General features: G+C 37.7%; 1 protein-coding gene across 10 annotated transcripts in view; it reads right to left on the bottom strand.

Moving 5' to 3' along the window:
* Positions 1–27,203, bottom strand: part of PCDH17 (protocadherin 17) — a 102,298-nt gene that overhangs the window by 62,996 nt on the left and 12,099 nt on the right. For 7 of the 10 annotated variants that reach the window (XR_005584672.1, XR_005584673.1, XM_039488450.1 and 4 more), the window contains exons 2-3: positions 7,277–7,335; positions 6,972–7,144 (exon numbers count right to left, since the gene is read on the bottom strand). Coding sequence is in view for 8 of the 10 variants with exons in the window: in XM_039488450.1 (XP_039344384.1) it covers positions 6,972–7,144; positions 7,277–7,335 (232 nt within the window). In the remaining 2 variants the exon portion in view is untranslated. Of the gene's footprint in view, positions 1–1,631; positions 1,787–6,481; positions 6,580–6,971; positions 7,145–7,276; positions 7,336–27,203 lie in introns of those variants that run through there. The other 3 variants (XM_039488487.1, XM_039488523.1, XM_039488459.1) reach the window with 3 other exon arrangements.

The raw sequence follows: 27,203 nt of genomic DNA, 5'->3' as shown, positions 1-27,203 counted from the left end.
TTTCAGCCTTCCTAGGTATATTTTTATACTTCACTTGCCAGAGTTTATGCTCCTTTATATTTTCTCAATGGGATTTAAGTTCCACTTTTTAAAGGATTCCTTTTTGTCTCTATCTGCTTCTTTTACTTCATTGTTTAGCCATGTTGGCATTTATTTGGTCCTCTTACTATGTTTTTTTAATTTGGGGTATACATTTAAATTGAGCCTCTATTATGGTATCTTTAAAAAGTTTCCTTGCAGCTTGCAGGGATTTCAGTTTTGGCACTGTACCTTTTAATTTCTGTTTAATTAACTTCCTCATTTTTGTGTAGCTGCCCTTTCTGAAATTAAATGGTACCAGGCTGGGCTGCTTTGGTTTTTCTCCCTCCCCCACACAGGGATGTTAAATTTTATTATGCTATGGTCACTATCACCAAGCGGTTCAGCTATGTTAACCTCTTGGACAAGATCCTGTGCTCCACTTAAGACTAAATCAAGAATTGCCTCTCCTCTTGTGGGTTCCAAGTCATTAAGGTGTCAAGAAACTGTATCTCTGCCTCCCATCCTGATGTGACATGTATCCACTCAGATAATTGAAACCCCCATTATTACTGAGTTTTTTAAAAAAATGTATAACCTTTCTAATCTCCCTGAGCACTTCACAGTCACTATCACCATCCTGGTCAGATGGTCAGTAGTATATCCCTACTGCTATATTCTTATTATTCAAGTATGGACTTACTATCCATAGAGATTCTATGGTACAGTTTGGTTCATTTAAGATTTTTACTTCATTTGACTCTATGCTTTCTTTCCTATATAGCACCATTCCCCCACCAGTACGACCTATTCTGTCCTTCTGATATATTTTGCACCCTGGTATTACTGTGTTACATTAGTTATGCTCATTCCATCAAGTTTCTGTGATGCCTATTATGTCAATACCCTCATTTAGTAAGAGCCCTCAAGTTCACCCACCTTAGACTTCTAGTATTTGTATATAAGTGCTTTAAAAAAATCACTTTTTAGCTGTGTGCCATTATGTAATGTAATTGAATGGGACTTTCATTTGACTGTTTCTCATCAGATCCTACTCACTGCAGAAAATTAAGAAACCTTTGGAGCTGATCATAAAAGCCATAAATAAATAATAAAAGTCACAATGGGTTCTGAGTCTTAAACTAAAATCCCCATTGTTAAAATGATACTGCATTACCCAAATATCTCATGGGGTGTTGGTAACTGATTTGGTCAGAGACAGCTGGCTAGATAGGTCATTTCATTGATACAGCAGCTTTGTTGCTAGCATTTCCCATGGTAAATGCTTACATAAAACTACAGATGTGCTTGCTTAAAACACAGAAGTCAGAAAAGGAGTGGGAATACCAGGGAATGTATGGTAAGGAACAAATCTGATAGGGATACAACCCCATTTCTTTTGGGCACTATCAAATAGTTTTTATACTCTATAGTTCTAGAAACTGATACTTCTAAATCAGAATGAGAAAAGTCTCTGGGACATCAAAAGGTAAGAGACTCTATGTATAAACAAGCTGGCATTGCTCTGGGTCTGGATAACACTGAATCTGATGAAAGTGAAGAATGGGTATTGCGTGCAAGTCCTGACATACAACAGCAAGGTAGTCTCTTACCTGACCATGTTAGGGGTAACCAAGTTGGAGTGGATGATACTCTTGGACATAAAGATTCTTAGGTGGCGTCAGAACAAGTAGTGCAGTCTGACAGCTATTCACATTCTGGGCACAGAGAGAATGTGATAGAAGATGTTCTGTCCGGGGGGAAAAACCTATGGGAGGAAGCAATGTTGAACAAAATATTTCACAGGTTGTGTCAGTTTTTGGGGGACTCCCAACCTGAATTAGTTTCTCAGCAGAGGCAATCATCAAACTGTGAAAAGGAATTTCTCCACAATCTTCTTGTTTGGATATCTCATTAAATTAACGCACTTGTACAACAACCCATCATTCCAAATGGCACAAAAAGCATTGGTGATGGTGTCAGAGAGCAGAACAGAATTGGGCCTGATCTTTCCTCACTGACCATCAAGGGCTGATTTTCAGTCAATTAAATAGATCCCAATGGCTTTTAATTATCCTGGGGACCTCAGGAATCGTGACAAGGCTGTCAAGGGGGAGATCAGAAAAATTCTTGGTTAAAAATTCTTATAATCTCATGCTTACTATTGGGGAATCAATGCAAAGTACTGGATTTTAAGAACAAATTATCACACTCTTGCTCAAAGAGTGGAAAAAATCAACAAACAAGCTGCAACAGACTTTAAGGGACTTTGTTCTATGGACAAACTCAAGAGTTCAGAATATTCTTTCAGATGTTAAAACACTGATAATGTTTTTGTTATAAGATTGTTGCAGGTAGGCCTACTTCAGTTAAGATGCATATGTATTTTTGTTGTAAGAAGAAAGAAGTATTATATTTTGCAGTTGATGCTTTAGTATCTCTTATTTTTCTTGGGTGTTCATTTTGCCCCTTTTATACTGGTTAGCTGTGTTGTGTAAAACTGTACCCTCTTGCAGAGAAACCTGGTAAACAGATTATTGGGTTTAAAGGAGTCTCTGACATGAATCTTGAAGAATTTCCTTCTAATCTTCCTCTCAGGAGGCTCCTCTGTCCTTTCTTTTCTCTCAAGAATAAAGTTATTGTTAACTAGGCAACAGCATTTATGCAAACTCTTCCTGTGAAGTGTGGATGAAAAGCAAACTTTGATACCATATATTTGAAATTCTGATACCACACTTTGTGTCACAGCAAATATTGAACAAGACTATCAGATTCAGAGAGACTTGATCTCAAAAGTAATTTTGACAATACGATAAAAAAATAGTTTTATGTAGGAAAAAGTAGGGAAAACAGAGGATGTAAACCAAAATAGAAATGAAATAGAAATCCTGCAGCATTCTAACCAGGAAAAGGATTTAGGGGTTATTAGAAAAAAATCCAGCTTTGTGGATAGCTGAAAGAAATGGAAAATAGATTTCTAGGATGCACTAACAGAAGGATGGAATACAAATTATTTTGCTATTGTACTAGCCATTTTCTAGATACCATTTAGAATATGATTTTCAGTTCTGGTCACCTTTTCCAGGAAAATATATTATTGCCCTTATGTTTAAACCATAGGCATCCAAAAGGATGATTCCAGTATTTAAAAAATACTATTGAAAACAAAAATACTATGAGCTATTTCAGTTGGAGCAGCAAAAAGAGTTTCAAGGTAACTTAACAGGAACTATCCAAAACTGTTAAAAGTGTTTAACAAAGGGAATGAGTTCAAACTGTCCTGAAAGGGTTTAAATAACTCAGGGATACAACCTAAAAATGAGGCATAAACAAAAAATTCTGGCAAAACCATAAGCATATTGAATAAGTTGCTTAGTAAGAATAGTGAATCAGATAGTGTAAATAAGTTTAAAAGACAGCTAGACATTTTTATAGAAAGAGAGGACTGAAGTATACAGCAGGATGGTTTCACTGGAATAACTGAATGGAGACATGCTTGTTTGGTACACAAGACTTATTGTTCCAGTGACTTTTTAAAAAGTGTGTGGGTTTTTTTTTCCATTGAGGCTAAATATCTAGTTTTGATAAAAATTCCCTCATTTGCAGTTTCTCCCATATTTAATAGTATTTAGGCCAGCGCAAAACAAAAAGTGCCATCTGTAGACTTCCCCTTCAAAATCAAACTTTCTCAACAGCAGACGTATTGGAGCTTTGCTTGCCACTGTTTCTTTCCTTTGGTGGAAGCTGAAAAGTGAGCTGGGTTGCACAGATCCCCATATCCAGCCAGAAGCTATTTCTACCCTAGACATTTTTTTCATAAAATTTCCCATTTTGCTACCACTGTGTGGCTGTACAGGTGGTAGCATAAGTGTAAATCAACCAGTGACATTTAACCGCCCTATCATTTAGACCTGCTCTGAGCCAGGTTAGATGACACAGTTGTTAACATATCAGTAACCAGTTCACACTAAGCAACAGAGAGTCCTGTGGCACCTTTAAGACTAACAGATCTGGGGCAAAAATTGGTCCTGCTAGTGAAGGCAGGGGGCTGGACTCAATGACCTTTCAAGGTCCCTTCCAGTTCTAGGAGATTGGTATATCTCCAATTATTACCTTTTATTACCTTTTATATGTATTGGAGCATAAGCTTTCGTGGGTGAATAGCTTATACTCCAATAAATCTGTTAGTCTTAAAGGTGCCACAGGACTCTCTGTTGCTTTTTACAGATCCAGACTAACATGGCTACCCCTCTGATATTCAGTTCACACTAGTGTTCCCGCTGCTGTTACCATGGCTGGGCCTGGAGCTACACTTCAGACAGGAATGCTTGGAAATTATATACAAAAGTTTGCAGACACAAACTCAGGCCAAGAGTTTCAAAACCCTAACATTAGGTTCCTGAATCCATTAAAGCACTATCTGATATTAAAAAGTGCTGAACACCTAATAATTCTAATTGACCTCAGATCAACAAAAGCAACAGCATTTTAAATCTATTTAAACAAACACCACCAGGCTAAAATTTTTGTTACAAATTGATGGTTTTCCATCCTTCAATGCAAACTAGAATGATGACAGAGCCAGTAATTCTGCTACCACTTGGAGTTCTGGTTTCTACAGCTGGTTTTTGGTCACTCTTCCATTTCCTTTACCCTGGAAGTCAATTTTTCTTTATGGAAAACAAGACCATTTTCTTTCACTATCTTACTTGTCATATGTCGTCCTCCCACAAACTAGCCTTTTCATTCAAAAAACAAAACCTATTTTGTGAAGAGAAAGAATACACTGGTGCAGGTACAATTACTGAGCCCAATACTGCTTGCATTAAAATCAACAGTAAAACAATCACTGACTCGGTAGGAACAGAATTGGGCTTCTGGGCTTCATTCCTGCAACGATCTCTGCATGGATGAACCTCTGTGTCCATATGAAGTTCAGTGAAGGTTTGGCACCTTAGTCTACATAACTCTACCATCCATTTTGTGACTGAAGAACTCACAGGAAACAACAAATGAATAGCATTACCCTTTTAAATTACATTTGAAAAATAGCTCCCTTTGCCATCTCTATGTTTACATTTAATTTGTTGTGCAACCCTCCCCCCCCCCCAAAAAAAACAGATTTACCTAAATGTTTTCTGATGATATTCAGCAACAGATTGCACTTAACATTCATAGTTCAATTTCTGGATAAAAAGAAACTGAGGAAGTAATATGAGCCAACTGCATGAGTAGTTTTTTGATTAATAGGACCCCTCATCCAGATATGATGACAAATGCAAACTTCTGAATAGCTCTTTGCATGATTACAAAAATAAGCAATACGAATGGTTGAATAAATTTGCTTACTAGTCTTTTTGTAATCTGACCTGTACCTGGGTTGATGTGTATAACATGTTGCTGCACAAAATGCAATAATACAAACTCTGTCTTTTAACCCTTTTCTAAAAATGCACCTGTTTTGTTTAGATTATTAAAACATAACTTTCCTAATTCCACTTTTTTTTTAGTCTTTTGGAATTCCATTGTACTTTCAGGTTACCTGTTATGTTGAAGCCTGGAGACCCTGTCCTCTGTTTTCTATACAAAAACTGAGAAACTTAGATCCATGTTCAAACAATTTCTTTTTTTTTTTTTAAAGTCCAGCACTGCATCTTTATACAGATCAATGTCCAATTATAAGCAGAGTCACTGTGGTAAAAGGTCAGGAAAAAAAATAATCTTTCTGGCATTTATTACTTGGAAAACAAGGCCTTGTATGAGGTCAACCCTCCAATACACACAGAATAAATTATACTGCAGCATTATAAATATTGTACACAACAAAAATTATATTGCAATCTCAACATGATCAGAAAAATGAAGTAGAGTGTGTATTTGCTGATGAATGTGCTACAAATCAGACTGTGCTAGAGGCAAAAATCTAGTTCCAATTAATAAAAAGCTTATAATGTATTTCTGCTTAATTATAAATATAGCTTCTCATTAAGAATGACTTAATTAATCAATTTTTAAATATCCTTAACACTGTGAATCACTTTCCACACAACAGACTAAAATGACTAACAGATATGTGACAGTAAATTCAAAAGAATTCATTTGTTCATTTCCTCATTACTTTTGAGACTACAAACAAAACACACAAACACACATGATGCTGGAGCATTCAGTTTGGCTGACATTGTTAGGAAATGTCATATTTCTTTTGAAATAGAAGATATAATTAGTGAAAAGGCATAAAAAAATGAATTGGACACAGACTTTTAGGCAATAAACATGCTTATTTATCAGAATGCATACTTATAGAGCATTGCCGCTGTCCTAGTATAAATCATTGTAGCAGCTTCACAGACACTTATCTGCGTCTTTCTTAGGGTGTGAATGAAATGATTATACTGAAAATCATATGATGCCATTATTTGACACTTCGCTTCTTATATTGAAATGAATAGTGAAGTCAACGTTACAAATAGGAAAATATAGCCATGAACTGAAAATTTCTTCTGATCCAGTTTTTTTTTTCCCTGATATCCCAGGTCTTTTCTTAAACCTCACTCCAAACTATGTAAAGAATGGAAATAACTCGATGTTATTTTGTCTGTTGTTGTAATCATATCTAATTTCAATTTTCAAGGCATGCCTAGGCAGAAAGAGTGTACACTATACATTTATGGAAATGTCCATGCAAACAAAGTATACTCTAATAGTTTTGGAAAAATACTAATTTTTAATTATTTTTTTAAATCTTCTTTGGAATAAAAAAAAGGCTATTGCAGTTTCATGTTTATACTTAAAGATATTGAACATTCTTTGCTCTCGGCCAAGATTTACTGTTTCAGCTGATAGTATTATCAATGGGCTATTCCACCATGATAAACTCCAACTGTAGCACTAATAGGTTTATAATGATTGCTTAAGCTTTACACTTTGTAGGCATTGGAAGATTCACTCACCTTGCTCAAGTGGCTGGCTTTTAGTTGAAGTAGTTTTCATCTTGAGTGCCTCCCTAACAGACATGTCACAGCAGGAGCCTTTGTTAGTGTCTTGGTCACTGTCAGCCTGATCACTGTCCCCATGCCCGCTGTCCCTCAAGCTGGCTCTTTCTGGGTCCTTGAACGTGGAGCTACTGAAATACATATTTTAAAAAAAGGAGAGAGAGTTGTATTTACTTGTTCCAATTTGAATTGTACTCTCTGGCAAAGCAATTTTGACAAGAATGCAAATGGGGAAGCCGAGAAAGTTATTTAATAGGCCTTACCTTTGAACAAACTGCTGCCTGCTGCCCATGTAATTGGGCTCTGCGGGAAAATTGTCTGTCTGTGAAAGAGAAGGAAAAAAATACGTATAGTTGTACACTGGACAAATCTCCTGCAGAGTAACAAGATTTCCTAGAGGAGAAATGATTAATAATTCAAAAAAATCCCTTAATCTTCAGATTTGTACATTTTAATTAAATTGGAAAATGCTGGCATGTAATTATGTACTCAGAACAATTAAATGATTCCGGTCCACAAATTACCTGCTAAAGTAAACAATGAGGCTCCAATAAGTGGTATTCTCTGTCAGTAACCTGACAGATGACACTGTTTATGTTTTTTTCATTAGTTAGATATTAAGACTGATGGTTATTAGAGAGGAAAGAAAAAAATTACCCAATTTGCATATTACAAAAGTGAATTATTCAATAATACTCATTTTTAACATAGTTACATCATTCTGATGCCTTTATTGCTGAATACAATTTCATTTAAACTAGCACATTGCTTTTGAATTGCAAAAAAAATAGTTTAAGAATCTTTGTGTTTGTGGTTTATGGGTCTTTTCTTTTAAATATTACTAGAAACAAATGCAAGCATTATGCATATATTTGATTTTGTCTCTCTAATTAATTCTCATCAGTATTAATAGCTGTTTCTGAACAATCGGGAATGCATGCACACAATAACATTAAATGATTGTTGTTGCAAAACATTTTTTAAAAAGAAGATATTTTATAAAGTCCGTGACTAGTGTATTTTTAGCAGTATGAGCTAAGTAACTGTAGAACAGGAGTATTTACAGCATCCAGACTGACATGGAGTTCTGCCAAAGGGAACTGAATTCCCCTTGTATCATCAGCTAGAGTTCTTTGGGAGAAAGAGAGAGAAAGAGACTATATCTTTCATAAAACACCATATACTATACATTCATACATGTCACTTCTACTTGCAGCTGACTTAGCGACAAAGCTTCCACTGTTTTCTGAAACACTTCATATCACGCCATTATGCTCCGCAGCAATGAGTTCTGGAACAGCATCTAGCGCATAAGTATCAGTAACACAGGGAGCACTCAATTAACGAAGCAGAAGGCCCAAGGTAAGGTTTAATGTTGCGGGACAAGTGTTTACATAAATGACTAGTCTCTTAAATATTTGTTTTCCCTATTCACTCCCAACTTAATTTCTTAGGTTTGTTTATTGTTATATGCAACTGATGAAGATCCACTGTAATAAGAATGATTTGCTGCCATTTGTAGGTTGCATGGGAAGTTTGGGAGAATGTGACCCTGCATCTGAAATCTACTCTTCTAAGTTGCTTGCTGCAACCAACTATCAAACATCCATCAGTCTCCCAGTATATGCAAAATAAACTTAGCTATATAACTTGTGGTGGGTATTTTTAAACTACAGATTATTTTGGGGGAAAACTACATTCTCTCACCCACTAGTTAAAGAAGAGTATTTATTCTGTGGTCCCCCCCCCACCCTCTTACTGCTTATTAACTCTTTGGCACAGACAGCTGGTACAGTATTACCAGGCATTTTGTATTAACATTTGAAGCAGTTTCAAATTTCAGATTTGAAATGCACCACACTGTGTATGTTGATTTAAAAATAATCTGATTTTGCACATGTGAGAGTTTTCTTTTAAGAGGCGTAGCAATGCAAATCATATGTCTGACAACAGAATCAGACTTTTACTCCTCTTTTTTCAAAACAAAATGTTTTAGATTTATGGCTTCAATTCATTGTTGTAGCCTCAAATCTTCACAGTGCTTTTCAAATATAGGGGTTTATATATGCATATAGCAACTGATTTTATTGAGATGTTAGAAGGTAAAAGGGAACTCTGTTGTGGGAAACATCATATTCTTAGGTATAACCTAAGAAAACGTAGTCTAGTGAAATGGAACTTTGGAGTTACGGGTTCTAATCCCAGCTCTTTCATTGGCTTTTTATGTGACCTTAGGCAAGTCTCTTAGAACCAGATTTTCAGAAGTGCTCAATTCTCACTATTGAGGCTAGATTTTGAAAAGTGCTCACAGTAGGAGCTGTAGGGAGCTGAGCACTTTTGAAAATCCAGCCACTTCATTTAGATGCCTAAACAGAAGCAGTTTGGTGCTTGGCCCTTTTGAAACCTGATCCTTAATATCTACTATAATAAAAAAAGCCTCTGTTAGCTTTCTATTTATATTAAGCTTGCTACTTAACATGTAGGCTGTAATGTACATATATCAATGAATATTACAGTTTTAAAAATTAGTTATTTAAAGGAATTAAAATAACAATAATGGAATGGGAGAAGGAAGATAACTGTAAGAACAGACTCATAGACTTCAAGGTCAGAAGGGACCATTATGATCATCTAGTCTGACCTCCGGCACAACGCAGGCCATAGAATCTCACCCACCCACTCCTGTAACAAACCCCTAACCTATGTCTGAGTTACTGAAGTCCTCAAACCATGGTTTAAAGACCTCAAGGTGCAGAGAGGTCCTCCAGCAAATGACCTGTGCACCTTGCTGCAGAGGAAGGCAAAAAACCTCCAGGGCCTCTGCCAATCTGCCCTGGAGGAAAATTCCTTCCTGATCCCAAATATGGCAATCAGTTAAACCCTGAGCATGTGAGCAAGACTCACCATCCAGCACCCAGGAAAGAATTCTCTGTAGTAACTCAGATCCCACCCCATCTAACATCCCATCACAGACCATTGGGCATATTTACCTGCTAATAACACTGGTCTACAATTTTTGAGAAGTCGTCTGCTTCAGAGAGAAAATGTGCTATTTATTATGTATTTTGATGTGCTGAATTCAAATATGACAATTAAAACAACTGATTGGCTACTGTTTCTAAGTTATTTAAGTTTTTACATTTTATGTCTATGTATATTGTGTAGATAGTAGAGTTTTAATCATAAATTGTAAACCTAGGTCTTTTCATGTGTTTATGGTTGCTTTACATGATAATATTTCACCTGTCCTGTTTATGTAACACTTTAAAAATCAGCAAAAGGGTTATATAAATAAAATTTATTATGAAACAAAAGGCAAAAAACTATTATGTACATAGTTTAGTCCTATTCAGTGTCTACTCGGCGCTTCTTGGCTTGTCTCTTGTATTCATTAAATGGAGCATCTCTTGCCACTGTCCAGCAATAGTCTGCAAGCATTGATGGGCTCCATTTGCCCTGATAGCGTTTCTCCATTGTTGCAATGTCCTGGTGAAATCGCTCGCCGTGCTCGTCGCTCACTGCTCCGCAATTCGGTGGAAAAAAATCTAGATGAGAGTGCAAAAAAATGTATCTTTAGTGACATGTTGCAACCAAGGCTTTTGTATGCCTTGAGGAGGTTTTCCACCAACAACCTGTAGTTGTCTGCCTTGTTGTTGCCGAGAAAATGTATTGCCACCAACTGGAAGGCTTTCCATGCCGTCTTTTCCTTGCCACGCAGTACATGGTCAAATGCATCATCTCGAAGAAGTTCACGAATCTGAGGACCAACAAAGACACCTTCCTTTATCTTAGCTTCACTTAACCTTGGAAATTTTCCACGGAGGTACTTGAAAGCTGCTTGTGTTTTGTCATTGGCCTTGACAAAGTTCTTCATCAGAGCCAGCTTGATGTGTAAGGGTGGTAACAAAATCTTCCTTGATTCAACAAGTGGTGGATGCTGTACACTTTTCCTCCCAGGCTCCAATGACTGTCGGAGTGGACAATCTTTCTTGATGTAGTGGGAATCTCTTGCACGACTATCCCATTCACAGAGAAAACAGCAGTACTTTGTGTATCCAGTCTGCAGACCAAGCAAGAGAGCAACAACCTTCAAATCGCCACAAAGCTGCCACTGATGTTGGTCATAGTTTATGCACCTCAAAAGTTGTTTCATGTTGTCATAGGTTTCCTTCATATGGACTGCATGACCAACTGGAATTGATGGCAAAACATTGCCATTATGCAGTAAAACAGCTTTAAGACTCATCTTCGATGAATCAATGAACAGTCTCCACTCATCTGGATCGTGAACAATGTTGAGGGCTGCCATCACACCATCGATGTTGTTGCAGGCTACAAGATCACCTTCCATGAAGAAGAATGGGACAAGATCCTTTTGATGGTCACGGAACATGGAAACCCTAACATCACCTGCCAGGAGATTCCACTGGTGTAGTCTGGAGCCCAACAGCTCTGCCTTACTCTTGGGTAGCTCCAAATCCCTGACAAGGTCATTCAGTTCACCTTGTGTTCTGAGGTGTGGTTCAGAGGAGGATGATGGGAGAAAATGTGGGTCCTGTGACATTGATGGTTCAGGACCAGAAGTTTCATCCTCTTCCTCTTCCTCGTCTGACTCAAGTGAGAATGATTCTGGTGCATCAGGAACCGGCAGTCCTTCGCCGTGGGGTACTGGGTGTATAGCTGATGGAATGTTTGGATAATGCACAGTCCACTTTTTCTTCTTTGACACATCTTTCCCAACTGGAGGCACCATGCAGAAGTAACAATTGCTGGTATGATCTGTTGGCTCTCTCCAAATCATTGTCACTGCAAAAGGCATAGATTTCCTTTTCCTGTTCAACCACTGGCGAAGATTTGTTGCACAAGTGTTGCAGCATATGTGTGGGGCCCACCTCTTGTCCTGATCTCCAATTTTGCAGCCAAAATAAAGGTGATAGGCTTTCTTAACCATAGCAGTTATACTGCGCTTTTGTGATGCAAAAGTCACTTCACCACAAACATAGCAGAAGTTATCTGCACTGTTCACACAAGTACGAGGCATCTCTGCTCACTTTGGCTAAACAGAAATGTGTCCCTTTGCAAAATCAAACACTGACAAATAAGAGAGCACGACACTGTATGATTTCTAGAGCTGATATAGGGCAATTTGTTCAGCAGAGTGATGTAAGCTTCGTTATGATTGCATCATCCATGACTTCTAGGAATAACATGATGCAATTCATATCATGTATGACGCAATACCAGCTTCAGATTGCATCATTCATTGTTTTGCCTAAAAAGCAAGTACTGTCCAAACCCAGTCATAGATTTATTCATAGATCCTGTCAAAGATGTATTTTAGTCATTTCTGGTTTAAATTGAGATCCCTTTCCTTTATAACTCACTTATCCTCCGCTATTCCCAAGTCAAGGGTCGTATATACTGACCCAATAGCATAACTTGAAAACTAGAGCCAATCAACAATTTTAAGCATCATTTTCATTCTCAGTGACCCAGAATTAGTAAAGTTTGACTACATTTATTTCAGAAGCATTTTGGCTGTAGAGCAGTGATCAAAGATCAATTAATTGCCAAAATTAGGCTATCCCATCATACCAGCCCCACCATAAACTTATCAAGCTTAGTCTTGAAGTCAGATATGTCTTTTGCCCCCACTACTCCGCTTGGAAGGCTGTTCCAGAACTTCACTCCTCTAATGGTTAGAAACCTTCATCTAATTTCAAGTCTAAACTTCCTAGTTTCCAGTTTATATTTATTTGCTTGTGTCCACATTGGTACTAAGCTTAAATAATTCCTCTCTTTCCCTGATATTTCTCCCTCTGATATATTTATAAAGAGGAATCATATCTCCCCTCAGCCTTCTTTTGGTTAGGCTATGTTCTCTCTTAAATGTTTACATGTTAAATATCACATAACATATCCCCAAAACAACCTTAACTCTGCCCCTGTATTCTGTTCAATCTCAGCCTATAGACCAGAAATGCTCTTATAATCACCCAACCTACACTATATATATTCTGAAAACAGTCTACCATTGCTCACAAATCACAGATCATCCCACCCAGCATACTGGTTATAGCCAATAGAACCAACCACAGACCATTTTCCAGATCCCATTCATCTTAACTATTATTGGCCAGAGATACCAACCTCTTGCTCTTATCTTCATTAATCAGACATTCACCTCTTCCTAATCCCAATGATGTGTTATGTTCAAGAGACCACCCAGAATCAACACTGTTCCCATCTATCATTCTACTATGAGGCAAAAAGCCAAAGTTACCTCATCCGGTATATTTATATAGACTGGATAGCTCAATATAATTTCCTTTTTTATCTTCCTACAGTCAAAGATGCTATCTTACAGATACAGGCCAGATATTAAATTTAGCTCAATCCACCTTACATCTATGCCCATGCCTTGTAATACTCTGTTCAAACTTTCTATCTAGATTCTTGGAACTGCACCAATCATCATACCATCTGTATCATACATCATACCTATCCTCCCAAGGAATAATAACCAAATCATAACAGGCCATTTCTGCAAACTTCTCACCCTCTTTCCTCCGAGGCACACAGGGTTATGATGTTTAAAAATAATAAATAATAATAATTATTTCCTTTCCTTCACCAAGGCTTGCACATTACTTACTTATATAAAGGAAGAGAGATAGAGTAGGTCTAGAATATATTATTACACTTTCATTTGTAATCCATGGGCCAGTGCCAATAGTATACCTGGGGAAAGGGTGTAGATGGCTTTTCTCCATCTTTCCCTTCCAATCTTGGGATCATCTCAATGTATTTGATCACTGGTGCAAGAAAGAGCAAGCCATGTTACACTGTTTTGTACTTGCCCCATAGCAGTACTGTATTGCCAGTATTCTCGGAGCAATGTGTGTTGTGGCCACACCCCCTTCAGTCTCCAGTACCAAGGGGGATAGGAACAAGGTGCATACAGTAGGCTATACCAGATTTGTATCACCTGGGGATTTGCCTACTTAAGGGGAAACCCAGTTGACTGAGTGAGCAAGCTGTCTGCTTTCCACTGCCAGAGAAGCACAGAGGAGCTGGGGGGGAGGGTGGCGAAAAGATTTAGAACTAAGAGTTATAAAATGTCTAATGATGTAGGTGTTATGGTGTAAGCATAACCCTGCTAGATGGATGACAGTTTGGTATACGGCAGCAGAGTTAAAGTTGTTTTTTGAATATTAGATGTGACATTTTATGAACAAACATTTATTCAAGAGGTTGTATGGAATGAGTATTTGATTATTTACTTCCCATTTCCATTATTTTAAATTTTTTTTGTATAAACTAACATTCTTTGGCATACATACATTTTAATTTAAATGTTAAAGTGAATTTTAGCTGAAAATACTTTTTCTATGCCAAGTTACAAGAGATAAAAAAAACAGGGTTCATAATGGAACCCTAATTGCAATCTTAACTATGGAGCTGCTACCATGAAGCTCCATATTCAAAGTAAAGGTTAATGACCTGTAACTCAATAATAATTTGACTGATTTTCTTCATATTATACTTAGCAGAAAAACAAACAGTTGGGTGCCATCCTACAATAAGTCCATTGTTACAAAAGAACACACACAATTACTAGATAATCTATGTATTGTTGCAGAACTAAGTGTAAAATCCTACTCCTTCAACTCCAGAAACATAGACTTTTTACCACTTAAGCTTGGAGACTCCCTACTAATGATGAGCTACAGCAGGGCTCTCTAAGCGAGAGGACAAAATCCTTACATATACTATCCTTACATACACTGTAGCCACTGATAATAAATACTAAACATTAAGCTTTGAGGCGGAGATTTTCAAAGGTGCTTAAGGGAGTCAGGTTCACAACTCACACTGATTTAAATTATTTGGGTGCCTAACTCGCATGGGTTGTATTGACAATCCCAGCCTAAATGAGCAGACATTAAAAAACAATTTTTAAATGTAATACTGATGAAAGTTGATACAAAACATTTTCATCAAACTTCATCTTAAATATTTTCAGCAGACGTATTAGTCGTACCGCTTTATACCACACAGCTGCAATTCTAAGCAATGTATGGCTTTTGAAAAACCTAGCACCAGCAAAAAGCATTTTGTTGCACTCTGACTACCAAAAACCTTTCCATGTTATTAGCTGCAGATATTGTTAGTGGTACACTGTATGCCCATATTCCTTGCTAACTTTTGAACTCATTTACATGTAACACAATCATTTATAGGAGTTTTATTGACTGTAATGGGATTTTAATTACTTGAGTAAGGACTATAGGATAAGACCTCAAGTACCACTGGTATCACACAACCAAAGTAACAGAGTCAAACTTTAAGACTTAGTGGCATTACAACAGCAGAGAATTCAGTCTTTTGTGTTTGGAGGAGAAGGAAGATAAAAGGGCATGCAAATTACACCTCTATTAAACACTATTTATTATTGTAAATGTTGCAATCTAAGCAGTTCTCTTAATAATTTTAATTTTTAGGAAATAATTAATTGGTCAGCTTTTGTCTGAACTAGATGTTGAATGGGTATTCAAGAATCAGAACTGAACTGCCATTTATAATTATTAGAACTGTCCACAGAACCATTGCATAGTAGGGCCTAGCTGGGGCAGCCACGCTGGCTGCTAGGCAGGTGTTTTCTACACCAGATTCAAATATATTTGGGCAGAGAGGTGACGGCACTTTACATGTATTCAGTGATCAGGAATCCCCATATAAGGGGTGCAGGGCAACAGCTACTAATCTGAAGCCTGGAGCAGCCCATCCAAGGGGCTACACTAATGCACCCTGGTCTGCTTCCCAATTGAACAGGCAGATAGCATTACCTACCTTCCCACCAAAACCCCAGAAAGGACAGCTTTTATAGCATCAGATTTTGGAGATTTTATTTGGAATTCAAGATGTTCACTGAGTAAAATTAACTAACACAGTGCATTAGACAGGGATCAAGCATGGTGATAATAAAGTACTGATGAAGAACACACATACAAATACTGCTATTAGTCATAAGAAATGCTGGCCGGATGGAATTTGAAATTGCATGCTGTGGTACACACCTACCTATCCACATTCTGTGATACCAGCTGGGATCTGTGAACTCAGAAGAAATACATTTCAGTACACAAACACTGTAGTTGCTTATTCCTTACACATGGGGAACTTAGAATTCTCAATTTCCAAATTCACAACCATGTGACCCAGAAATTTGCATGTCCACTGGTTAGGCTCTACTATTTAATTTTACAATAGTTACTACTTGCAAAAAAATTAATTTAAGAGAAAGGAAAGGAGGAAATTGAGATAAAAATAGGCTGAATATTAGGAACAGCTTCCTAATGAGATCCACTAGAATGGGATAGTCTCCTATAGAAAGATATGAAAGCCCCACCATTTGAAACATTTTAAACAAGACTGGATACAGCACTAGATGATGTTGTATTACAGTGAACATTCCTCTAGTGGCAGGGGAGGATAGCCTGGCAGAGCTAACAGGTCTCTCCTATTTCTAATTTCTGTGAATCCATGCAAGGGAGGAATGTGGGCACTGATCTATATTGGTTGAAATGAAATGTTTTTGATGTTTTGTAAATTAAGATTATTTCCACAATGGCTCTAGAGGTTTTGTTCTTTTGGGAAGATTCTCAGGAGAACGGTACACTCTCTGGGATCCACCAAGTTTGCACACATGCCACTATTTCCCAATGGGACAACATAGGGCAACTTCATGATACCTGTGGAGATTTTCTCCTCCAGAGTCATCTCCCTTGGGTATTATGACAGAAGAATATGATCTGGATCCATGTTGGAAACATAAGTACGTCCCTTACATGAGTATTTAATTTCCAAAGGGGCCTGAACCTTGCCTCTTAATATTTGTGTACACAAAATCCCACAATGGTGAATGCAAAGGTTTTTACTGGCACAAATTTGGGTGTTTGTGCATGTGTAGAGCTTCCAAAATCATAGGTGCAAATTTAAAAGCTGTTTTACAAAATTAGGCCACTATTACACTGTAATTCTCCAGACTGAAATCCACTATTGGTACATTTCTAATTAGCTTGTATAAAATTATTAGAAAATAAGACAGAAAATTCAAGATTGCAACTTAACAGCTCCCTCCCTTGTAAAAATAAACGTCTAAAAACAACACAAATCCAGAAAATTTTAGAGAAACATGGTATTCAAGTATTCTTGACAAATTGTACCCAGAAATAACTGTCATATTAGAAGAAGATTTATTCTAATATCTACAAAAGAAGACAAACATTAATCAGATTTATGAATATTAGGCAACTAGAATATTCATAATCTTTCTCAGAATTACAAGAACAAGCATGACATCTGCAAAATGTGTGATTCAATGCAAGTCTATTTTATGTAGATGTTCATACCTGAAACTACAATAAAGCAAAATATCTTTGCTGACTCTAACATCTTTTTAATTAAACATTAGCAGAAAATGAAATGGAACATCACTCCCCTTTATCAGACTGCCACTTAATATCTAATTCAAGCATCTTCCAATTCTTTTCTTGAAAACCTTAATTCCAAGTATTTTCCTCCCAGTGAAACAGAGCTCTTACATACTGGCAATCACTTCGCAAGACAAAAGAACTGTTTTCTGCCAAATCTAGTTTTGAGAGAACAGACAATTGTCTTGATTTTGTTAGAAACTGTGTATGTTCTACATGGTACAATTTTCCACAAAGAGAAAGAATAATTTCTTGGTAAATCTGCTGCTGAGTGTGTTTACTTGGCCGGAAGACTTAGTTTTTTATTTCGGTATAAAAACCTTAAACCTCAGACCTTTACCATTAACAAAAGGTATTGTCCCAATAGCGAACAAGGAGTTGTACATAAATCAGCAATGAAGAATTTTAGCTATTTGGAGGATAGAATTAAAAAGTGAAACCATTCTAGAGAAATCTAGGAACAACTGTCCTCTTATGTGCTGTGCTCTCATTTCCTTCTGGAATTGCACCATTGAGGCATATTTTATATTACATATATATATGGCTGGGAAGCTTCACACTTGTAAACTGTGGGTTTCCATATTAGAAAATGTTTAGTGTACTTATATGATTTTTCCAATATGATAACATATGATATTGTGCAAAAACACATTTTCATTAAGAAAACACATGACACCAAAAATAAACAAGGGCACGTGTGAAGATGTGTACCACTGGCCTCTGCTGTAGGGATACTGATCGCAGGTTGCTGGTAGCATGCATTTATTTTGCCCAAAGGAAGTAGGATTCTTGTGGGAAGGCCATGGATTGCACATTCAAGCCCATATACACACCTACCCCGGAAAGCAGAGAACAAAAGAATCAGCGATATTCACCACTCTCTCCATCTGATATAATAAACTGGAGCATCTCAGATTATCCTAGCCAAATCAGTCCCCAATCCATGTATTATTATTTATTTGCCAAGTTCTGCCAATGGTGTACTTGGCAATTCATCAGACACAAAAGACGCAAGAATACTTTCCAAATTTTCCCCTAGCCCTTGTAAAAAGGAAAAGTGAAAGATAGATGGGAAAGGGGATGGACAGATCCTGGCCAAATTTGCATCTGAAATAAAAGACGTAAGAGAGAATGCAATCTCTTCATGATCAATTCTTCCCCTCCTCAGAGGGAAAACTCTTTCAGACTAACACATCCCTTTTTCTCTCCATCACTTCAAGAGGAGATGCAAGAGACACCTAGCAGCCAAATCTCTCTCTGTGAAAATGAGGAGAACTGGGGAAGGGGTGACAGCCTCATTCAGTCCATGACTCCTCTCCTACTAAAATGGGAATCAGAGAGAAGGCTTTGAAGGCCCAACTCTTACTTCCTTTGCTGCATAATGGATTTTTTTTTCACTAGGAGATCTTTGAGCCTCATTCATATGAGATGTGAACACCTGATGAGAACATAAACAAGGTGAAGGAAAAGTAGTAAAAAAATATGTTTAATGGTAATATGACTTTTTAAAACAAACTATTTTTTGGAGAAGGCACAAGAAATTCATATAGAAAGATGTGCCAAATACCACACTGTATAAAGAGCTCTGGCTGAAAATACAATAGCTCTGCCTCTGCTATCACAGAGCAGAATCAATAAATAAACATAATGAAATTCATGACACATTATTACATTACTCTGTATTGCCTCTATTCATTTAAAAAAAAAGATGAGCACATTTAAAATAATTCACAACATGTCAAATGCCTGTGAGCATTGCAGCTGAGACTGATGCTTTAAGAGGTATTTGTGAAGTTCTTATGAGGGGACTTGATATGACTTATATCAAAGTTAAGATGGCAGTATGGGAAACCAGAACAATAACTACTTCACTCTAGCCTACTAGTATAGTTGTATCCAATATATTTTCACTGTTGACCAACGATATGTACTTACTAGAGCCGCACTGTCAATAAAAACCACATTAAGAACCTTTTGAAAGAGCTTCCCTGTCAATTAGGCTGCAGATGCATCCTATCGTTCTAGTTTTCCTGACAATTTAATATACTGGATCATATTAACAGCACTGACTTGTCAATAATGTAGACCTGAATCCTATTAATGGAGTTATGCTACCAATATAATCGGCTTTCTATTTATCGAGCTCCCCAGTATTTGGAAAAGCTGTGAAATGGGATTACAAGGTTATGTTATGTACATCTGTCTCTACACTATATAAAATATTTCAGGAATTTGATCCCACCAGCTGAAGAAACACCTGTCTAATCATTTTCTTCCATCACATGAACTTCAGACAACAGAATAGCATACCATCACTGAGAGGACATTAAATCACGCTCACTTATCACAACATGTTTCCTGCTTGTTCTAAGTAACCCTGTAATTTTACAAGAAACTCTACCTGTGTGCCACACATGTAGGAGAAGTGCTAGGGGACTGTGTGTACTATCCCCCCTGTATGAGACAGCATCTGTGCCAGGAAAAATACAAGGAAGGCTATGAAACTAAGCATGCTTTCGGAATGAATACCTGAAGTGCTATGTAATTTCAGTTCTTATTTAGCCTCTGTGTCATGCTGTGTCATGGTGTGATTGGAGCTTGTAAGTATAATTTTAGTGTAACATGGACCCCTGGAAATAATTAATAAGAGGTAGTAGTTCGTGAATAAAATAACAGTAAAAAGTTCAGCAAGCCTCCTATTTAACAGAAGCCTTAATGAAGTTGAACATTAGTTGCTTTTAAGCACATAAAGTATTAAATAACTACTTTGGATTAGCAGAATATACAACAGACCATTAAAACCTGATTATATTTTTTGTTAAAATTGCGCAAAAAATAATTGCATTAAAATGTAGTGGGCATTGCTCTTACCAAATTAACTCTGACTTGAAAATATGGATTTTAAAACCATACTCCAAAATGACAGTTAAAGGTCAATGAATCAAGTTTCCAATTATATTTTCTGGTAGCAGATGGGTGCAATGAAACCTAATGATTGAATCTGAAATGCTTTAATGCATCTTTTATCTATGGTTCTCACCGTGTTGAATCTACCTTAGTATTCCAAACAAGATGTTATGTTTACTACAATTAACTGACTCAACTACAATTAAATGACTAGATGATATCTCCACCACCTTATCACTGTATCAGCTTGCTCTAGGACTTGTGAATCACAAGCAAAAAGAGATAATACATCTTTGATATCAACTTTGATACCAATGTCATCCTGATTTACTTATTAAATGTTAATACTGAAAGTTAAACCAATTAAAATTACATACAAGCTGACAAAAGCAAGGATATTAAAAGTTAAGGAGACAGTCCAAGTATTTTTGCATAATTAAAAAAAATATTCTCCTTCCTCTCCTTCTGTTTGCAACTCTCCCTTGAAAGTATGAAAACAATCTCTTTATCTTCTTACATTTTTCTTTCTATCATGCACATTGGTTTTACAATGCTCGTGAATGCTGATCTGCGGGCATTTTATTTTTAATTTTGAATGAAATCCAAAAGTTCTTACTCAAACTTCCACTCAAGCAAGTAAATACTTCAGGATTTGTCCTATTCTTACTACTATTGTTTTCCATTTTTTAAGAGCACTGAAACATGTTTTCTAGGGGAAAAATATAAAAGTAACAATATATGGTAGGGAGGTAGATCAAAATGTGTCCTTTTATTGGTATACTATCCTGAACTCACAGTATACTGATGAGAGACATTCTGTGTTGAATGTCTTAGCTTTATTTAGTTTGTATCAACACCTTAATATACTGTTTATATAGTCTGGGGCTGCTCCCTCTCCCTCTAAAGAAAATGGCGAAACTCACACCAAGCCTTATCCAAAGCCCAGTGAAATAAACTGATGCTTTTTTCCACTGTCTTCAATATGCTTTGGATCAGCCCTTTACTTCAGCTGGAGCAGAACTGAGTCCTTACATAGGGGTTTATATTCCCACATACATATACACTGAATGCTGCAGAAAGCTGCAAAGGTGCAGGAAAAAGATTACAATGGGCTCTTAACAGGTGAAATGATGGGTGAAGGAATTCATGTACAGTACGTTCCACCTCCCCATACACACTTGCAGATGCCCTTCTACACAGACACATGGTTGGGGTTCAGTAGGTTTTTGAGGGTGATGATAGGGAATGGTGAATGACCAAGAGAGCAGACCCTGTATGTGACATGTTCTACTCCAAACCCAGCAGATTTCCAAATGTAAATCTGCACAGATGTTAGTACTCTGACTCCATGCTCTTGTCTCCAGGGAAAATCTAAGATATAGTACAGTTTTAGAGGAGGGGTTGGCAACCTCTGGCACGCGGCTCGCCCGGATAAGCACCCTGGCGGGCCGGGCCAGTTTGTTTACCTGCTGCGTCCGCAGGTGCGGCCGATTGCGGCTCCCACTGGCTGCAGTTCGCGCTCCAGACCAATGAGGGCTGCGGGAAGCAGCATGGGATGAGGGATTTGCTGGCCGCGGCTTCCTGCTGCCCCCATTGGCCTAGAGTGGCGAACCTTGGCCATTGGGAGCTGCAATCGACCGAACCTGCAGACACGGCAGGTAAACAAACTGGCTCAGCCCGCCAGGGTGCTTACCCTGGCGAGTCGCATGCCAGAGGTTGCTGACCCGTTTTAGAGCTATCCTGCTAGGGACAGAGGACACAAATGAGCAGGGCATTGGACCTGCCTGTCAGTGCGTACTTATGAAATATACAGAGGCAGATCTGCATTTTCCCACTGTTTTTTTCAGTTGCCCTTTTCTTTAAATTGGTGCCCTTCACCTGCTTCTGGTACTTTAGGAATTGTAAAGGAGCATTCAGAATATTTTCCTCCCTTGAAGATTTTCTCAGAGCCAGTCAGAAATTAAGCCTTTCATTTTATTTAATTCTTCACTGAAGGCCATCTACATGATTTACATCTACATTATTTACTTCTGTCCAGGTTACTATTTATTTAGGTTCATGTAACTATTTATTTCAACATTTTAAAGTTGTTATTCATGTACTTTGGTTCATGGATATGATGGTCTATTCTAACGTAGATATAATAACCATGAACTAGCACTAGTTAGAGTCACATCCTCTGTATATGGAAACACCTGCAGAACTGAAAACTGAACCCACAATGAAGGAACACCAAATTATCGAATCTGATGGCATCACATGCCTGTGTGACGTACATCTGCAGTTGTAAAATTTTGTGATGTTGCTTTATCATCTATGACATAAGATAAATAATTTAGGCCTGCACAAACTTAACAAGAGGTTATTTCCTTAAATAAATGTTAGAACCATAACAGTTATGTATCTTCACATAAGCACTTTGTAAAATATAAGGTTTGGATCCAATGTATCATTAATATAGTAGTGGTGGTAAAGAAGGCATTTCACCATCTATGCCTGCCCAGAAAAGTATGGCCTTAATTTCTGGATGCAGATCTTTCCTCCATAATAAATGCCTTTATGACTTCAAGATTAACCTATTGCAGTACACTGATAAGAACAGATAGTAGATAATGTTTTCACCCCTCTTAGCCAGAAGGCCGAGAGGAGCTGTACATGAAACTGGAACTAGCACCAGGCAGCAACTAGCTTGATAAATGGTGTATTTATACATAAGACATCTTATGACACCTATGTTCTGGAACCTGCACTGGTTTTCTGTGAGCTTCCATAGATTTTAAGGTGATGGATTGGACCTGTAAAACCCTAAATAGTTTGGGATCAGCCCACCTCAGACTGCCTCTCTCCTGTGATAGATTACCATAGTTGTGGAGGCTTTGAAGCTAGAGCCGCTTGGTAAAGTAGAGAGAGGACAGCTGGAAAGGTATTCTCTGTAAGGAGCCTGGGATTCTGGAATTCCCTCCTGCCCCATTCCAAAAGAGCATAGATTTTTGTCAACTTTCAGGGCAGAGCTGCTGGGCCCATTTTTTTCACCTGGGGATGGGAGACTGATGTATAGGCCAATATACGTGATTGTTAACATTTGATTATAAGCAGCTGCTTGGTAGGAGGGTGAGTTGACTGAATTGGTGGTTTGATTTTATAATCTTATTTAAATGGCAAGGCACTCAGAGCTATCATACGGATGCTTTAATCAAGAATAAATAAATCAATTGATATTGTGGTGTGATGTATAAACCTATTTTTTCCCATGGATTTTCAATTAATGGGCTGTAAAGGCTCTAAGGAAGCCATTCCAACCTGCTGTGTTTGTGACAATGCCCAAGTCAGAAAAATGCCATAAAACCAGTTGAGTGTAGTGAAACAAATAATTCTTCTGACTTTAAAAAAAATCCCAAATCACAACAGCAATAAAAAAAAATTACACACACACAACAGGTGAATGTAAAGAAAATGGACACATTAAGGTTCCTTAAATTGCTTTCTTTGAACACTCATAAGGCACTAATCCCTAACACAGGCTAATGCTGCTCCCTGCAGGTGGACTCATGAGCCCATGTGCAGCCACACTGACTTCAACAAGGGCTCCATTTGGAGGCAGGAGTTCATCTGCGCAAAGCTGTTTACAGGCTATGAGCCTAAGCACACAATCTTGAAAATACCTATGCACACAAGTAACTTTGCTCAGGTAAGTAAAATTCATTAGGACTTAAATAAAACTACCCCACATGAGTAATTCAAGTGGATGTTTCAGGATCTGGGCTTGATGGCCCACGGACATTCCATTCTAAAGAAACATGGTAGTCCATGTGCCATTGTGGACAAAACAAAAGATCCTAAAGGCAATATGTGGCCCTTCAGTTCACGCACTATTTCATCAGTGTCACTATATGACCCTAAGAACGATCCAGTTATTGTACTAAACTTTTTTTTTTTTAAATCTGGTCAGGGATAAAATAACAACATATATCCCAATTCTCTTTCTACTGAAGTAAACTCTACTGGCAAAACTCCTATCAGTTTCCCATGCAAGCAGAGCTGAATTCTCACTCCTTGCCTGAGACCTTGTGTGTCAAGTTTCAGTTTGGAGAGAATTTTTATGGCAGTGCTATAGAACCTTATTTCTAGAGACTTACAATGGAAGTGCTGACTTAACTTTAGCCACAACATTACAAACAGTACCAGTGTAAATAGACTAAACCAAACCACTAGCAACCCTAAAAATTCACAAGGAACAGACAGACCCTGGCAGGAATTAATCTGCCATTTTCACATATCTGCCCAAGGGAGGTATTGTAATTGCAAAAATTTACTCTTAGACTGCTGAGACTCATAGTAATTATGTTTCTTTTTTTTAATAGAAATAGCCACAGGTGGTAACAAATTGGGTTTTGAGATAGGGAACTGGGCATGTATTCTAACCTAAATTACTATGTAATTGTCTTGATTATAAAATACCGTAGAAAACCTATTGCTCAAAATTTAAATCAGAACAAAAAGTCTCCTTTAAATGTATTCTCTCCTCCTCTTGCTACTCAGCATGGATACCCATTTCTTCATTTATTGGTATCAGCAAGACTAACGCAACTACAAGCAATCCATAAAAGATCTTTGCCAATACCAGCCAAAATTCCTGCAGCTTGCATTTGTTTAACCGTAGCAGTTTCCTCTTGTTTTAACTTCATTCAAGGATAAACAGTAGCCTCACAGAGCAGGTCAAGATCTGGAAAGCTAGACACTAATTATTAGGACTGTTCTGCCAAAAATCAAAATGCAGGGGATGCGGGGAAGATGGTGGTGTATAATTTTGAAATGAGCTGAGCTTAAAAGTTCTATCCAAGATTCAGGAAGCAGAAACACACAGGCATTTAAAATTGCTTACTTTACTTCTGAAGAAATCTTTATTTCATGACAATCACATTATTGTGTTAATTAGATGTATACTCTTGAAGAGACTTCATATATAATGGTGGTCAATGAATAAATAATAAAACAAATCCATCAAGTTAATTTTATCACTATTCAATATTCTATTCTGCCAGGCCTGAAAAGAAGTTACAGGTGGCTTAAACAGATAGAATACATTTATGGACTTACATAAAGAAAGGACTATACTTCAAAAGAAACATCATAAAACATTTTGTTTTCCCCCTTTTCTACCCACTGCCTACATAGTTGACTGATTTGTTCCTTACCTTGAAGCTACAGGGATGCAAATTATCGTGTGTTTTTAATACCTAATACTGTTAATAAAACTGATTGAGTGCTGATTATTTCACATTCACATGATTTATACCGCCTCTTCATCATTATTCTCGGTATTGAAGGTTGATAGTTGAATACACTGTTTTAAGCAGGATGTTTAACTGCAACTATGCAGTAGAAAGGGAGGCCATTCCTTCACTACACTTTTGCCCCAGGAAAACATGACAACAGAATCTGCCTCTAAACCTGATGCTTTCTCATTTGTTGCAAGAGGGTACAGACTGACAACATCTTCTCCAGGACAGCTTAACAGTTCTTTACAGGTCATGTAATACATACAAAAAAGCCATTAAAGGTGCATTGTTAACTCACATTCTTTTCCATTCAACCTGTAGATATCTCTTTTTGAAACACATTGCATCCTCTTCTCCACCACACACACACACATTTTGTTTGAAGTGTGGGTTAGATATTGAAACAGTTTCTAGGGTTTTCTTGATTGCCATTTTTAAAGCTTTTAAATCCACTATTTCCCAAGCACTCTAAAATCCACTATATTCTTATTGTCATCTGATCCAGTGAAATGATGATGAGATCAGTAAAGAACACACTGGGTACTTTACAGCTGTGGCTGGATAATCTTGCTCATGATCATCAAAGCAAGATTGTTTTTATGATCTTCAAATCTGCATATCAAATTGCACAAGTGTATGCAAAATAGCAAAAACTATCAAATATTCAGTCATCAGGATCATCTCAATAGAGTATTACAGAATGCAGTTTGAGGGTAAGTGAAATGAACAGCTTTTGCAGCTTGGATTCAATTTTGGGAGATGCCACAGGGAGGGATGCTGATAATAAAGAATCACAAATTCTGGGCCCAATTCTACAAATATTTACACATGAGCAATTTCACTCACAAGTGATCCCATTTAATTCAATGGATCTATTGCAATGGTGGGAAACCTGCGGCCCACAGGCCACACGCAGCCCATCAGGGTAATCCGCTGGTGGGCTGCCAGACAGTTTGTTTATATTTGCACGGCCTCCTGCAGCTCCAAGGGGCTGTGGTTCGCCATTCCCGGCCAATGGGAGCTGCGGGAAGTGGTGCAGGCCACAGGGACGTGTTGGCCGCCGCTTCCCGCAGCTCCCATTGGCCGGGAACGGCGAACCACGGCCACTGGGAGCTGGGGGCAGCTGTGCAAATGTAAACAAACTACCTGGCGGCCCACCAGCAGATTACCCTGACGGGCTGCATGCGATCAGCGGGCCGCAGGTTGCCCATCACTGATCTATTCTCATAAGTTAAAACACTTTGCTGAATAAGTATTTGCAGAAACAGGCCTTTTGACCTGTAATGCCAGTGAAGTTCTATCTAAGGAGTTGTTATATCTAAGGAGGTTAGTTTTCACAGGTCTTAGAGTTAATCATAAACAGATTAAGGGCATGATCCTGATCCACTAAATTAATAAAAAAACTCTCATAACGTTGTGCAAGTAAGATCCAAGTGCTGTATTTGGGGTGCAGTAAGAAAGCTATAAAAGACCATTTAAGTTAAGAATCTTTGTGTTTTAGAGTTCTA

The sequence above is a fragment of the Mauremys reevesii genome, linkage group 1 (genome assembly GCF_016161935.1).
Source record: "Mauremys reevesii isolate NIE-2019 linkage group 1, ASM1616193v1, whole genome shotgun sequence".
Taxonomy (NCBI): Eukaryota; Metazoa; Chordata; order Testudines; family Geoemydidae; genus Mauremys; species Mauremys reevesii.
This window is presented reverse-complemented; position numbering and strand designations above follow the sequence as displayed.